At 44.7% G+C, this 12,139-nt stretch overlaps 1 protein-coding gene across 1 annotated transcript in view; it reads right to left on the reverse strand.

The window, feature by feature from the left end:
- The window catches only part of SLC24A3 (solute carrier family 24 member 3), a 200,344-nt gene that overhangs the window by 144,744 nt on the left and 43,461 nt on the right, over window positions 1-12,139 (reverse strand). The window contains exon 2 of the mRNA XM_077309599.1: window positions 8,547-8,684. Within this exon, the coding sequence (XP_077165714.1) occupies window positions 8,547-8,684 (138 nt within the window). The remainder of the gene's footprint in view (window positions 1-8,546; window positions 8,685-12,139) is intronic.

Genomic DNA, 12,139 nt, shown 5'->3' on the forward strand with positions numbered 1-12,139 from the left:
ATAGAGCAGAATTACTCGTTTACTTCAGTTACAGAAACATTTCTTGTGTGTGATGTGGGATGAGCTGTAACGAACCCATTTTCATGGGGGGGGGGGGAGGTTGGCCAGTTATAAAAATTGTGCTTCATTCTTGTCTTCTTCAAGGCCAAGGAAGGGGTTCAACACTGCATGCATTTTAACTTGGACTTGCATGTGCAACTCAGAGATGAAATCACATGCTGTGAAATTAGAGTTAATTGTGTGGCGCCAACATATTGCCAGATTTGCTAGCTTCTGATCTTGCACAAAGAGAAACACACACAGTTCGATCTACTTCCACCCAGGGGAGATTACAGATAGATGCCTGTTGAAAAAAATGGGGCTGGTGCACAACAACCAATAATAGCAACTTGCAGGAAATGTAAAGGCATTCTACCTGTTTACCCCTGTTTACAATTCTTATACTTGCATTCTACAAGGAGTTAAGGCTGCTTTAAAAGCAGGCTAGAAGCTGCCAGCCCCCCAGCAGTAGCAGCGCCTCCCACTCCCCTCTCCCCACGGTCACAAGGCGAGGGCTGGGGGTGGGCTGGCAGCTCCTACCCCGCTCTTAAAGCAGGCATTGCCACGCCACCCTCTGCACTGGTCTCAGCATGCTGGGGATGGGAGGGTGGGAGTCGGTGGCAACCCCCCGCCACTCCCTGTTCTTGGGGCGAGAGTTTTGGAGCTGTCCAGAGCAGGCGGCAGCCCCTTCCCCTTCTCCACACAACAGCTGTGAGCACTCAGGGCTGGGAAGTCCACCCCACCAGCGCCACTCCTCGCCTCACAGGGAGGCAGGCAGTGCAGAGGCCTGTGGCGGGGTGTGGGGTCTTCTGGACCTTCCGGCTCCCCCAGACCGAGATGGGCATGCTGACGCCTGTGCAGGCCAAGGTGGGTTGGCTGGGCTGGGCTGGGGTTGGGTGCGTATTTGAGCCCTTTCCCGGTGGGGGGATGGGTTGGCAGAGGACTTTAGTGGAGCCTTCTAGGGCTTCCCCGAGCTTCTCAAATTGTCTTTGATTTAATGATTCCCAAATTGTCTTTGATTCAGTTGCTGGTCAGCAACTGAAGGGAATTTGCCTTCTCTGCAGAAGGTATACTGTGCTTCAAAAGGTGCCACCTGCTTCAGCACCACTTTTCCTGCCACATTGCCCATAACTACCATTTCCTCCTGTGTGCTACCAGGGGTGTATGTGTTAAAAACTGGCAATAGGGAGATTGCTGTAACATTATAACAGTTCATTTAGCACAGGGGGTCGCAATCCTTTTCAGCCTGCGGGCATATTTGGAAATCTGACACAACTGGTGGGCACAGCAACAAAATGGCTGCTGAAGGAGGTGGAGCCAGGCACATAATGATTGCCATAGCTTAACTTCAGTAACACACAGCAGATCCTTGTGCTGCAGATCCTTGTGCTGCAGGAACACCTGCTGCCAAAGCTACATGTTAGACAGCCAATCAGAAGCCTTGCTAGGCAAAAGCCCTACAGGGCCCCACCCACTTCCTTAAAACCACTTGGTGGATGCCAGAAAAGGTGTCAGTGGGCTCCATAGCATCTACGGGCACCACATTGGGACCCACTCATCTAGCAGATCCTCAGAGAGGGAAGACACAATGGTATAGCCCCACCTGAGCCAACCAGGAAGCACAGGCTATGCAAATTAAGTTATTATTATCATATTATCTCATCGTGACTTCTGGTTGGAGATGCTGAAGAAACAGACACACCACTTGCTAATTATCTTTTATTTATAACAGACTACTTACAACCATGGGGCATTTTAGCTGCTCCTATCATAAGACCTAAACTTTCCTAAGCATTAGTTGTGGATGCCTTGGTCACTGCAGCAAATTTTATCACTGAGCTATTCAGCTTGTGAAAAGAAATGGCTTGTCAGGACATCCCCAGGAAAAAAAGGAGCTCAGGAGCTGCCAATTTCCTTGCTGGTTGACTAATAAGTTTTAGTTGATAAACTGTTTCACTGCCAAATTATAAGGAACCTACCTTGACATCGGGTTGAATGGGGCTTTTAAATGGCCCCGGGGCCGGAGGAAATTAATAACTTGCCTGGCAGCAAACAACCAAGGGGCTAGGAGAAAGCCACAAATCTGTCTAGTAGCAAACAGAGGAGTATTGTAGGCTTTCTTATCCCAGAGAACACCTCTAGTTTTAACACTCCTGTTACAATTAAATATGCACCCTTGGTTAATGGTGGAGATAACACTCAAGGAGGGTTGAAGGCAATGGGAGAGGATACTAAGTGCAGTGCTGCAAGAGAAAAAGTGGCTGAAGGAGAAACCCTCAACAGCTATGCTGAGCTAACTGCCAAGACAGCGGAACTAATTTTTGCTAGTTTGAAAGGAATTAACACTCACCTTGAGAATCTGAGTAGATCCGTGCAAGGACTAGAAGAGGAGAGACAGCTAAAATTGGCCTCCAAGAATGAATGGTGCCCCACCCTTGTACAGGTGAGCCTTGTGGCGGAAACCATGGAAGCTTTGTTCAACATCTGAAGTTACAGCCCCAAAGATATGTATAGGGTTGGGCACTTTGGTGCCCAAAGCCGCTGGCCGCTCCTGATGGAGCCAGCACCGCACCGGGAGCAATCGGCCACTTTGGCGCCAAAGCGCCCAACCCTATGTCACCCAATTTCAGAAGCTAAGCAGGGTCAGTACTTGGACAGGAGGCCTCCAGGGAACATTGTGCAGGGCTGGGAAAACACCTCTGCTTCTTGCCTGCCTTGAAAGCACCTTGGTGGGATTCCCACCAGTCACTTGCCACCAGAGAGCACTTACATGTGTTGTAAGTCGTCCAAATTCCCAGCTTTCCTTTCGTTTAGAAAAAGGCCCCAAGGCCTATTCATTGCCAAGACACACCTTTCCCCCCTTTCGTCTCCGTGTGGAAGACTCCTTAGAGAAAAATGGTTTCGCAAAACAGTCATGTGGGTAATCAGAGGCATATGGAAGGATTCTGTGTCCACCTCCCACCCATTTCAATGTGTTCTAATTTATTTTAAAATCAGACAAGCCCTGCTTCCTAACAACTGAGTGGCAGACCCAGTTCTGACACACGGGCATGCTGCCACGGCATCTGTTTTTAGCCTTCACTGAACAACCGTCACAACAATTATCGAGAGAAGTATTCCTGATTCTGATTCCATGGAATGAATGCCTAGCCCTGCTTGGAAATAAACACACAAAAGGGGGGTCTGAGGGCACTCGCAGGGGAGCGAAAATTCAGTTCCCGTTGCTCGCTCATTGCCATTCCCTTTCCTCCTGTTCCGCTCTCAGCAATCAGGGTTTTTGTACAAGTCCAAAATGGCTGACAAGACAATTTTGCCAAAAGGGTCAAGCTGCAACAAATACAATAAATTACATTAAATATTGATTATATAGTGGGTACATTTGTAAAATTAAAAACATTGGGCATCTTAATATCAGACTGTACAATCTATAAACATTCCTAGTGGATAAGTATGTCCTACGAACCACGTGAAACCAGAAGCGTTTCGGCCTCTACAGCCTTCCTCTGTGATCAAAAATACCTTAAATAGGCAGAGCACACATTCAGAGAGTATTATATATTTTTCACACCCAGGTGTTGTTCTCTCCTATGCTGTGTAGTTAGGCAACAGATTCTTTATATAGAATAGGCCAAGGGTTCTTCCTCATGATGCCTATGCTCACACAAACGTCTGCAATCTGGTATGACATTTCCAATAGCTCTGGATGTGTGTAACATCAGCCAGTAGATAGAGTTAAGTAGAAAATTTATCAAGGTGTGGTCAGATATATGGTTGAAATATAAGACTCCATTATGAGACCTTGTTGGCCATTTTTTGGGGTACTGGGCAATCCCACACTACCTGGCTGAGGACCCCAGTATTTTGTTGGGGATATGGTCCCACTCATTCATCTGTCCATCCATCTATGCACCAATCTACCCCAAATCATCCTGAATTTTTGGGAAAACTCAACACCCACAATAGACATTCTACAAATGTATGGTTGTTGTTTTAAACTGTGACTGTTTATTTAAATTATAATTTTAAATGTAATTTTTATCTACTGAAATTTGTATTTTATATATTGTTGTAGACTGCCTAAACCAGCTTGCTGGGAGGGTGGTCTAAAAATCTAATAAATTAAATTAACAAAATTAAACTAATTTTAAAAAGAGTGTAATAATGAAGCGGGTTCAGCATTAGTGTCAGAAGAACTAAAGACGAGCCAGTCCTTGCCTCTAGCTGCTTCCTCCTCCCTTCTCTCTGTCAACATGCTCTTCACACTGTGTGTGCTGGGCTGAGGCCCATTATGCGTAGCAGCGGCAACAAGATGTTGCTGCCGGCCATTGCCCCAGCGCTTCCTGTGTATGCACAGGAGAGGGAATCCCCCAGCGTATACAGCTGACCTGGCATAGAACACGCATATGCACAAAGCGCCAGGGCTGGAAAGCCCAGCACGCTGTCTGAAGGCAGCAGCATCGGGGCGGGGAGCAGGGGGATAGGGCGTGCGGTGTCCCTGCAGGGACACTGCAGGTCAGGGGAAGGGCCGGTCTGAAAGGCCCGGCTCTACTGTTTATGCATGGTGCTGGCCCGACCCAGCCCCCACTTGCACCCACAGCATCTCAGGGAATGTTGAAAATTCTGCTTTCCCTTGCTACAAGTTTTCTGGGGCACTGTGCTGGGACAGGGCTGGCATGGCGGCAGCATCATGCATAATTGGGGCCGCCCTGCTGCCACCATCCCGGGGTTCCTGCCCCATACATAATCGGTTTGAGAAATGCTACTCAAGGCTGTCCTCTCTCTGTTCTTTTCCCCTGCATTTTTTTAAAAAACACACACTAAAGAAACTTTTATATAGGGCCTATAGGCTTTAAGCTACAATGTGGCTTAAAAAAAAAGCTACAACTTGGCTGAAATGGCTCAGTCAGTAAGGTACTAGCCTGGAGATCGCAGCTTTGTGAATTCAAGGCTAGCCATGGGTCTATATTTTTTTTTCTCACAAATAAGTTTTTTATTTGTTTATTTTTGAAAAGCTCTTGTTTTGAAAGTGAACAACCATTCCTATACAAAAGTTTCTCTGGTGCTTCTTGCTTTTAAAAATGCAATACCTCCTTAGATTTAAAAAAAGTATAATAAATCCTTCATTAAAAAAAATAAATTGCCAACTTTGGAGGGAAAGGACAGAGAAAAAGAACAGAGAGAGGGCAGCCCTGGGATGCATTCCTCATCCCCACACTCCCAGAGTGTGAAATGCATGTAGACAAAGAGAGGGAGCTAGAGGCAGCTAGAGGCAAGGACAGGCTCATCTTTGGTTCTTGTGACACTAATGCTGAATCCTGCTTTCCACAATACTTAAGGGGGCTTATAAAGAAGGGAAAACGTTTCTGCAGCACAGAAGTAGAGACAAAATGAAGGTAGTACTAAAGTGATAAACCTGAAGTGAAAGCAGTTTTAAGACTACTCTCTGCTTGCAGTTTCAAAGGAAGCCCCTGCCAGACCAATCAGTACAGACTGCAGCACAATGATGAGCAGGGAGGCGTGCCTTCTGCAGGAAGGAGAAAATTTGATCAAAAACTACATCTGCTCAAGGAAAAGCTGTGTGCCAGGTGCATATTTCTCAGATATAACAGTGAGAAAATCTGCGCTCAGATATCATGGGGGGGGAGGGGAGAGTGGACTGACTCTGTGGTCAAGCCTGAACTTCGGGAAAACAGTGCAGATGGAGGGGGAGGCAAACCGCATCTAAGCAGAATGCAGTTAGAGGTGCAGATTTTGTTTTAAAACACCGACAAATTGAATAAACTTCAAAACTGCCAGAAAACCCAGTGATAATAGAGTCAAGATGGGGAAATCAGACATATAAAGCAATACCAATAGTCACCTTTTTGGTGGGCACAGAAGTACGAAAATGAGGGGTAGGAGCTCCAATACAGAGTCAAAGCAGACAAGAAACATGATGGTGTGTTGTGTAATGATTTTAAAAAAAATATTCCACAGAAAGATGTGTTTCGCACATTGTCTCACCAGAAGATCTAAAATACACATAAACATATGTGTGGAATATTCTTTCCCTGCTTTGGTATTGAAGTACAGAAACTTTTCATTAAAATATCACCGTAAATTACATTCCACTTAAAGACGAGTTCTAAGCATCGGAAAACCTCATGTTTCCATTCTCCCTCACAAATTAGTCAAATGCAAAGGTATCGTTTCTACAAATATGAAATATTCATTTGAAGTTCAAACTTTTTCAGGGATCATTACAGCTAAATGTATCAAACTTTGTTTCATACCAATTTGATGACCTACCTGAACATATAAATGTTCAGTGTAATTATGAAGAAAAGGTACGATCTAATGGACAGAACACAGTTTTCATACTACAGTGCCAACCAAAAGGATGACTATTGCTATTGCTTTACAATGTCTCAATTTTACAATTGCTTTACAATGTCTTAATTTTAATTTTATTACTGTTTTTCCTTTTGTTGTGCACCTCCCAAAGCTGGTTCCCAGGAGGGTGGCATATAAATAAAATAAAATAAATAGTTAGAATCAGGAAGCATCTCTAATTAACCCTTCCTGCCAACTAACGCTGCCACACACATAATGTTCAAGGAAATCTGTTTCAATGTGTCCAAAGAAGTATGCATCCATAACTGCTAAGTCTGTCAGATCTAGCTTACATGAAGAACTGGATTTTGTTGGTCTTGGAGGTGCCAGGGGACTCCAACTTAGTTCTCACATTTTTTGTTAACTCTTGCATTTGTATGTTAATTTGCTGCTATTCACAGGGCTGTTATAATCCAATCTCGGTTACACTTATCACCCAGTTACTTATGCATCTTGACTAACTAGCCCTTCCTGGCAACTAACCTCTCCACACGAAACCCTATCTATCCATACGTAAGGCTTGAGGAAATCTGTTTTAATTTATTATTATCATTATCAATAATAATGAATAATAATGAATAATAATTAATCCCACCATTCCAATGCTCAGGGCAGGTAACAAGCTATCTGAAGAAGTCTTCCTGAACATCCTACCTCCTTGCTCAGCCTAGTCTGAATCCTTCCTCTCACTCAAGGAGCTTTCCTAATATGGAAGCACTTGGGTGGAAGTACCAATTCTATTGGCGGAAGTATCAGATTTGCCTTACGAGAGTTGCCAACTTCCAGGTGGGTCCTGAAGATCTTCTGGAATTACAACTTCTCTCCAAACTTCCAGTATAGTTTCCCCATAGGAAACAGCTGCTGGGAGGGTAGACTTTATGGCATTATACCTAATTGAGGTCCTTCCCTCGCTGAACTCTACCCTCTCCAGGCTCCACCCCCCAAGTCTTCGGGAATTCCTCAACCCGGAATTGACAACCACACCAAGTAAGTTCAGAATACAAGCTGAAGTTACATTGACTAATCAATCTGATACTTCAAGTGCATTAGGTTGAAGAGCTTCTTCAACAGAACCTCATTTCAACAGACTGGAATTACTCCAAGCAGGAAATATGGAAAAACAACTGACCCCAGAAAGAGGAAAATGATTATTACAGGCATCCTATTATTATGCAAGAAGGCAAGAGAAGATTGCCTTAGAGGGGAGTTTTTTTTTAAATGGCACCACCTTTTCAGCACTGAAAATAGAGCATACTCATCCAACTGCCTCAGCAATGTTATTAAGGATTAAGGAAGAAATTAGATGCACAACGGCAGAGTATGAACTGTACTTAACAAGACTTCCCTGAGCTTTTAACCTTTATAATCTGGAGAGGACTACAGAAAATCCTTTTCTGACTCTGTGACTCTGAAAAAGATTTCTAATTCCCTCTCCCCAATTTTATCATAAGAATTTTTTGATGCAAGGCTTGACCCTTTGGTTTTTATTGCTGTGGTTTGAGTTCAAGGAAAACAAACATTATTCATAATTGTGCATTTGAAATATGAAAGAAACCTCGTCTGCTTTTATCTATAAGAGGGGCTTTGATAATTCCGTGCAGAGCTGGAAAGGTTTTTATCTTTTAATTATAATAAAGGAGAAACAATTGTATTTTTTAAAAGTCAGAACGAAAAAACGGACACAGATAAAATATAAAGTAAAAAAAACCCACAAATTAAAAAAACAAACAAGAACAGAAACTCTTCCCAAGTAAACCCTTCCCCTAAAAGTCCATGTTTATGTTATATCTTACAGATCACAGGCAAGAGTGTTGAAGAGCTTGTTACATGAACACATTTTTCTCTGAGATCCCAGGGAAACATTTTTCACTCCCACAGTGCACCTCTTCATGTTCAGCTCTGAGTGACGGCTGCACAACCGTCTGACATTCTCCCAGCCTCCTCTTCTGGAGGTGACATTAAACGGAGGGGGGCGGGGGGGTTGATCAACATTCACATGCCATATGTATAGGCTTATAAACCCGAAAAAGGCACCGAGGCACATAAGCCGTGTTTCTGCTGCTCAGCACCAAGGTATTTTCAGCATCACTACCCATCTGAAGCCATGCAGGGGGGGAGGCCAAATCCAATCCTACCTGGTTCAGTGCAGTTCTTGAGATAGATGAATTCCGCCTCCTCGGGATTATCCGTGACATTTTCTTCGCCTTCCTGCAGAAGCCGCCGTCCAATCCACTTGTCATTCGTTCCCAAAGCAGAGTTTAGAACATTGTAACCTGGAAGACAAAAATACTTGATCTCAATGTCATACTCTGGGGCTGGAGGGTGGGACCACGCAGCATCAGATTCACACAGCTACATGGAAGACAGTCATATCGGAGCAGGGGTCCCTTTCTGAGTCCATGGGCACCTTTGTAGTTCTGGCAGAGGATGCTGGGCACAGCCACAAAAAGGCCGCTGCAGGAGGCAGGAAGAACCAAAAAGTGCCAGGGACTGAGGCCAGAGTAGCAACTCTTCAACCTTTCAGAAGCCCTTCTGGGCAGAAGCCCCACCTAGATCTGCCTTTTTTCAAAAGCACTTAGCAGGAACTTAGCACTTAGTTCCTGCATAGTGCAGGGGGTTGGACTAGATGACCCATGAGGTCCCTTCCAACTCTATTATTCTATGATTCTATGATTGTAACCAGGAAGAGGGTTGGCGGGTGCCCCAGCACTGTGAGCACCATAGTGGGACCCCAATACACAGATACTGTTGTGTGGATACAAGGATAAAACCAGGTGGAAAAGGGATGTGGTATGGGAGGAGGAGAAAAGCAGAGGCAGCACAGTTATGCTGTGCTAGGTCAGAGGTGTTTGCTTGCTCTGGTGGTCCTTCTGTAGAGACCACCCAGCTCCTTTCCAGGGCAGAACAATTATTTCAAAATTGCACCTGTAAACTGCATTATCTATAGCCAGGCATGCAGTCCCATGCTCTTGCTGGAGGAAGGCAATGAGTTGACTATTGATGAAGAACACAAGAAGAGCCCCACTGATGAGAAAAAAGAAAGGTTCCTGTTTATGTAAAGGCATCAAGGACCAGCATTCAGGTGCAGACTCTATGTCTTTAAAAATGGAATTTCCCTTTAACCACTGTAGCTAATAGTTGTTTTTGAATTTGTAATTTGCCCTGGTCCCTTTCCAAGGCCACCATTCTAAGCTGGTGGCCCTCATGCTGGCAACAATAAATTCATCACACACTCTACGACAAAGTATTTCCAACCAAGAACAAGCCGTCCTAGATACAAGGCACTAGCATTGCTGTTAGACCCTCCCCAGAGGATCTGCCTTGCAGGCGGGGGCTGCTTTTGGTATCAGCACTGCAATTGGAACGTCTCAATTTCCTCTTTTGACAGGGACATTCCATTACAAGAAGACGATCCTCAGACACGGTCGTCATGATAACCACAGCATAAAACACAGCTAAAATATAAGGTCAAAGCAAAAGGAGGAAATAGGAATGGCTGGCCAGGACACACAGTGTGCAACAGTTCTACAAAGGGGGAAAAAAAACAACTGTGTAAATACAACACAATAAGAATTTCTACAATATGGAGAAAAGTTTTATCCAATGCTTTGAAAGCACAAACAAATCACAGAAATGCTGCAAAGATATAAAGAAGCTGTCGGAATGCCACTGGAAATTCCAAATGAGGAACTGGTAACTCCTGCATTTTACTTGTGAATGCCTAAGTGGATCTCAACAGAAACTTTACTGCACAAGTACCAAGAGGCCTCTAGATGATATTCACATCCTGAGTTTCTTCATAGTTTAATTGCAGAGTGACAACTCCTAACTGTATGAAAGACTACCCAAACCTTATTCTGGCCTTCAGAGTTTTCAAACTCTCCTCAGTGTTTTGGGTGCATTTATAAAGAAGGAACAAATAAGGGACCAACTTCAGTCTCCTCAAGAGGAAGCAAAAATGTAAAAGACAGAAGCACCATTTCTTAAAGAGTAAACAAAGAAGATGCAGCTAGTGACTAGAAGCACAATAAGGGACTCGGGGATCTTGCATTTTTTAGGCTCTTTAAGTCTTGCATATCATGAGAGGCCCTGGAAGGTAACCAGATCTGCATGGACAGGTTCTATGACAGACCATGCTGTTGGTGCGTGGCCCTCCTTCCTTGCTTTGCTTTGGAGGGGCGCTGGAGCGGGGCACTAGCAGTGTCAACAGAAACACATGGCCCCTGTCCAAAGCATTTTTTGCGGAGAGCTTGTTCATCCTGGAAAATTGCATGTTGCTCTGATTAAGCAGAGAGCGCATGTTCATGCGCCAGCAACATCTGGCATGGCTGCAAACACTGAGGAAACAGCAGGGTGCCCATTGTGAGCTGCACAGCTCACGGCTCAGTCCGTCAGTAAAGAGTGAGAAAGTTCTCTGCCAAGTTTCCATTACAAAAATCGTACTCTTTTCTTGCTGCATTTAAATACGTTATAGTTCCTCCCTCCCCATATCTCTCCCTTCTCACTGGGCTTTTGCCTTGTCAGAGGGAACAGAACAAAAATCATCTCCAGAGTGGCTAGAAATGTCTGGCCACACACTCTCCAATTCACCCTAATACTTAAAACAACTCTTTGCTTTCCAAAGGTGCATGGCGAGATGTTCAGGGCAGCTGCCTTTTTGCCCGGACCTCCTCTTGGAGGTCCAGCAGGACAAGCTTCCCCCAACATTAATCTCCATGTCAGGAAAATGCTCCATCTGCCCAATACTTGCACATCCAGTGGCAGTTGGATGCACGGGAGAGGGGATGGCAAAGAAGGAAGAGTGTAGCTCTGTCCAATTAGTGCTGGATCAAAATGGAGGGTAGAAAACGCCATATGGCCTCCATTGCGTGAAGGCCAACCAGAGGACCGAGTGCTCCAGCTAGTGGTATTGTGGATGTCCTGGGACATGTATGATGATGCTGTTGCTAATACCTCCTCCTCTACCCTTGCAACAGAAACACTTCATGCTAGGGCTGTGCGTGGCGCCGTCTGAATTGGCCGTTTCAGGCCAATGGAGCCAGTGCCGTGCCGGCACAGCGGGGTTCTGGCTGCGTGAGCCTGGAACGGCCAATTCAGACACCACCGCGCACAACCCTACCTTTAATTATTGCAACACAGGTAGAGAGTCAATAGGTGTTGCTTTCCTCGTTACTCTGCCCTCCACAGCAGGATAGTTATGCGTGTGGAATCCGTGCCCATGACATAAAAGCTGAAGGCAAGGCCAGTTGCCAGGAAAACAGGGAACAATCCTAAACTGTAACAACCTAAAGCAGATGATGATTTTTGAAAAAGCAAGAAGCCACTTTAATGCTGTGTTATAAGAGTAAAGCAGCATATACATATAAATATGATACATAAATCAACTGTGTTGAGAACTCTGAAATCTACAACCCCATCTTAAAGGTTTGTACAGCACCGGGAAGCAGGAACCAGAAGTGACCAAGGCTGGAGTTCAGTAATAACAATGATTTGCATTTATATAGCACTTGTCTAATTTTCAAAGCACTCCCAGGCATTCTGATTTTGTAATCCTTACAACATCAAGTTGAGTCAATATTCCAGTACCCATATTTCAGATGAAGGGCTGAAGATGAAAGAAAACGGCTTGCCTTAATCTAGTGGGTTCATGACAGTCAACATTTGCGCCAGAGATTTCCTCCGCTCTGTTCCTTCTGTTTATGTGTGAAGTGTTGTCAAATCACAGCCA

Source organism: Paroedura picta, chromosome 14 (assembly GCF_049243985.1).
Source record: "Paroedura picta isolate Pp20150507F chromosome 14, Ppicta_v3.0, whole genome shotgun sequence".
NCBI classification, from domain to species: domain Eukaryota; kingdom Metazoa; phylum Chordata; class Lepidosauria; order Squamata; family Gekkonidae; genus Paroedura; species Paroedura picta.